This window comes from Apaloderma vittatum, unplaced genomic scaffold (assembly GCF_000703405.1).
Source record: "Apaloderma vittatum isolate BGI_N311 unplaced genomic scaffold, ASM70340v1 scaffold18029, whole genome shotgun sequence".
In the NCBI taxonomy this organism is placed as follows: Eukaryota; Metazoa; Chordata; class Aves; order Trogoniformes; family Trogonidae; genus Apaloderma; species Apaloderma vittatum.
In genome coordinates, this window is record NW_009737195.1 from 46114 (window position 1) to 50745 (window position 4632).

Here is a 4632-nt window from a genome sequence, read left to right on the forward strand (position 1 = left end):
CTGTAGAAGAATTCAAACTCTGAGCAGCAGAAAAAAATGCTGCCAAGAAGGAATTGCTGAAGCAAACTCAAATCTGGTACAGTGAGGTTAGGCCTATCTATTCCAGAAAGGATCTATGAGAGGAAGCTCTCTCATGAGCTGCACGTTCTCCTGTCTTAAAGTCATCTCAGATACACCAGCACCAAGCGGAGAATTGGATACCAAGTCCCATCCACTAAGCTTTAATATTTGATCCACTAGTGTTCCTGACAGCTGTTCCAGCACTGCTGCTGGACACGCTGGCTACAGGCTTTGGGCCTTTTAGACCAAACATAACCTACTAACCTTGAGCTCTGACCTCTCACACAGCTGTATAAGCCCGTAGGAGAAAAAAAAAAAAAAAAAAACACCAAACAAAAAAAAACCAAAACCCAACAGTCAATACAAATGTGGAGGTACACGTGCATGGGAGAGAAGGAGAAAGGGGCGCAAATCATTTTTAGGTCTGATACATTTCCCACCAGACATCTATTCGCAAAACCTGCTGGCAACTTTATGTTGATAGCAAGACAAAGGTGATCCATGTTTGTCTGTTTCTAAGCAAGCTGCTACTGAGAGGAAAGACACTCAAAAAGCTTACACACATAGATGTGATAAATAAGAACAACTAAGTCCTTGAGTTAGGAGTTAAATTCAAATGATACCAACAGCAAGTCTTGTTAAGTTAGGCTCACTTGGAAAAGGTTTTGAAAAGTTAAGAGAAGAGTTAGTGATTGCCACAGCCTCCTTTTATAAGCAAATACTGGGTTTTGGCTCCTATAGCACCTCACCAAGATGGGTGCTGGCATTTCTAAAACTGTGTGGTCTCACCCTTTGTAAATAGCGTTACATATTTATTTATTTTTGTCTGTACTGTTAACTTCACAATTTCCTAACTGCTTTCCATGACATTAGGATACTATACAGTACATGATCTTACCTCCATCATGAGAAATAGGAGCAGAAGCTTCAGACAAGATTGCTGGATTAGCTGGATTTGAAGAAAAGGCAGTCTGAGCCTAAAACAAAAGAAACTCACATATGTCATCTTGTACAAGAAAAAATTGCATTCAATCTATGAAATCTTCATTATGCAGGCAGGAGACTAAGTATTTCCTTTTTTCTTGTACGTGTTATTTACTATTTACCTTTAAGTTCTTAAGTCAATCTTTTTCTTCAAAATAACTTCAATAAAATATGCTGAAGTAGTATCAAACAGCTTTAGCAGATGAACTTGTATCTTTCCTCACAGACAAGGCTACAGTTATAATGCAGAAAAGTTTTACTGTCAACTTGTTCTGGTTTTGTCATCAAGCAAGTGAAAGAGCCTTAAAAGACCCTTTAGACTTGGCTGACAAAGCTTTCTGTCTAAGTTTTAAGGTATGACGCCTAGCAAAATACTTTGTAATTACTTTTTTCAGTTGGATGGCAGTAGTTCTACCTCCTCACCATTTACAGATGTTGCTCCTCAGTTCTACTACAGTCTGTTACAGGTTGCACGTTCCACACAATTCAATGCTACTGCCTTAGTATCTTCTGAAAGAAATGGACTTTCTGAGATTCTTTTCTACAGAAGTTGCCAATAGAGCAAACACACTAAACTTAACTTCTGTATTGCTTACTGACTCACAAATATAAGAGACTGCGTAAAAGCAAATCAGCTTCCTTCCTTTTCAATACCTCAGCTACTGCTTTTTTGGCCTTACATAACCATAACTAGTGAAAAACACCACCTTACAGAGAGGTCTGTTCAGTGTGATAGAAATCACCATCCCAACAGCTTTCCTGAGGTTGAATGTCAAAGGTGTGGGGTGGAAATTCCTAACACATAATGAAACATTATGCTGAACAGGACACATAAATCATCTAACACAACATGACAGTCAAATTACTTCATGTTTTAAGGAAAACATGCTTTAAAATAGAAGACTTTATAGTTCTGTACTCTAGAGAAAGTTGGTTTTAGAAAAAAAAATAATCACAGCAAGAACAACTCATTATTTTTCAACATCAGATGTATTTAGAAGAACAGTCTGCAACTCAAATGCTGGACAAAAGGAACATGTTAGAATATTTAATGTAACAAGTCAATTTATTAACCAGCAGTCATTTTAATCTCATCTACTTGTTAAGGAAGCAGACTATCCTTTAGTATTACGTGCCCTTTTCTCATAAGGGTGCTCTCCTCTCAAATGTATTTAGAAAGACAGCATTTTAATGCAGTTTTGGGAAGAGGCAAATTATTTGACCTTTGCTACCAAAAGTAGCAGTGAAAAATGGAATAGCTTACTCTTGAAATAATGGTATTTAGCAACAACAGCATTTACTTCCCCTCTCTCACAACTATACTGAGTAGACAGCCCATTACCTCCCTAGTTCCTGCTAGGGTTGGCAGAAGCAAGGTGCTGTCACAAAACTGCTGAAGGGCAACTGTCCACACTGATGATGTTGCCACCCAGGCCTCTCCACTGGTGAGGTGAAATCAAGTGCTCCTGGCTTTACCTCCCTCCTCTCCCACCTCCACAGCAATTTTCTCACGGGCCGTCTTGCTTGACATCCCACTCATCAGGTGGAAGAACTTTGCGAAATCCCAATTTAAACTTCAAGCGGATGGTCACCTTTAAGTATGACGACATCTGTCCCGCATGGACTGATTTCTGGAAAACCGACCTTTGAGATCACAGCACCATCGAGGATGAAACTAGCTTAACAGAACAATTTGTCATGCTGCCTGCAGAAACCTCCACAGGGTTTACTCATTTGTCAGTGAAACACCACAATATACTACAGGTATAGTCACACAAACCAGGCACTTCTGCCCAAGTTCATAAACTTTAAAGAGTGTGTGGGCAAGACAGCGTACAAGAAGAGTCTCTGCTCTGTAAAATGACCGAACATGTATTCAGAATTCAAGGTTTACAGGACTCAGTGTAGGGACACCCTACTTCCATCTCCTTCCTGCTTCCTTCAATGATCACAAAGTTAAGTAGTAGAAAGATCACATTTAATATTTTTAATTGCAACGTATCAGCGCTAGCAGTTGATCATTTAAAGGCTGAAGAAGCACAATCTTGGCTCCAGGCTAGAGGTTTTTTTCAGTTCAGCATCACCTGACTGTAGATAAAGAACTCTGGTAAGATAAGAAGAGAGTGGGGAGGGGTGGGCAGACGTGACAAGGAGAAATCCCAACACAGTGTCCAGGACCTCGGGAGCCACACCCATACGAACACAGGCAAGACGGCAGTACACTACTCTGGGACACTGCAGGAGAGGTAACAAGCTGTTCTACGCAGTTTGCCTGATTGCTTCCCAACAACAAGGACAGAAACAGCACCTGCCTTAAAATGCAGTAATTGCTGTTATTTAAACTGGGAGATAATCCAGTTTAAGTTGGGGAGAAAAAAAAAAGAAAAAGAGGAAGCCAGATAAAAGCTGAAGAAAGCAAGGAAGATCTTCATAAAACACATTCACGTCAAATTTCTCATGGAGTTTTATCCATTAAAGTGTTTTTCATTATTCCATTTCAAAGATATTTTTTTCAAATCCTTGTCTCATTTAATAACACAGATACACATATCCTAATGCATAAAGGGCTTTACGCAAATGTGATGATACTGGAAATACTGACAGAACTAGTCACTCCCATGAAACAGCCAGAGGACAAGTCTGTGATTCCAGATAACATGAAGGGGGTCAGTGCTCTTTTTGTGCACAGCTGACCATGAAATTTTTCTGCCACAGGTTTGTATCCCAGGAATGAGATACAGCAGGTTTACTAGTTCAGTCAATACCTGTTCACCGTGTCCAAACTGAAGTATAGGAAGAGACTGACAACGTCTGTCTACTTAAGATCAAGAATTTGTACTTTAGAAAAACCAAACATATCGACACACTAAATATAAATTACTTAAATGAATATATAAACCAAATAAACTTACTCAACAGTGGTAAAATAAGCATTAACTGTATTATATCAAGCTCCAAAGTAAACAGTTTGTCCCTCCCCTTTCAAAGTACAATAATATAACACATGCAGTAAAAGTCTCCCTTCCCCTAGATTAAGAATCATTGCATCTATTATTATAATCAAAATGCATCTTATTAAAGCCCACCATACCTGAATAACTTTGTCCACCTTCAGATCTTCCAGGGAAGGGTAGAGAGACATTTTGATGCAGTCTCACGGGATATAGGGAAGACTGGGGGAAAAAAAAAGGGGGAGGAGGGGGGGAAGAGGGGAAGCCCACAAACAACAGGGTTAGTCATGAGAGACATTTATTTAGCATTATAACTTTAAAATGCAAAACAGAAGAAGAAAGCAGACAAAGCGTTAGGTGATCTGTGACCTGCAAGTCAGCTGATCTGTGACCTGCAAGTCTTAGCACTACAGACACCTGGCACTGCAGATAAATTCCATTAAGCCTACCCATTTAATCTATTATCAATAATAGCCTTTGCTTAATAGGCTTTATTTAGTATACTTAGCATTGTCAAAGTTTAGTCTCAATGCTGAGAAAGTCTATACAGAAAAAAAAGAACTGTTTCACATGAAGTATTGCAAAAACAGACTTCAGGAGGCCAAGATGCAATGACGATGAGGGATAAGAAGAAAAA

General features: G+C 39.2%; 1 protein-coding gene across 2 annotated transcripts in view; it reads right to left on the reverse strand.

The window, feature by feature from the left end:
• SDCBP (syndecan binding protein (syntenin)) overlaps window positions 1-4217 on the reverse strand; it is an 11948-nt gene extending 7731 nt beyond the window's left edge. The window contains exons 1-2 of one of the 2 annotated variants that reach the window (XM_009877255.1): window positions 4136-4217; window positions 959-1037 (exon numbers count right to left, since the gene is read on the reverse strand). In XM_009877255.1, the coding sequence (XP_009875557.1) occupies window positions 959-1037; window positions 4136-4186 (130 nt within the window). In that variant the 5' untranslated portion in view covers window positions 4187-4217. The remainder of the gene's footprint in view (window positions 1-958; window positions 1038-4135) is intronic. The other variant, XM_009877256.1, reaches the window with a different exon arrangement.
• Window positions 4218-4632: the final 415 nt, after the last annotated feature.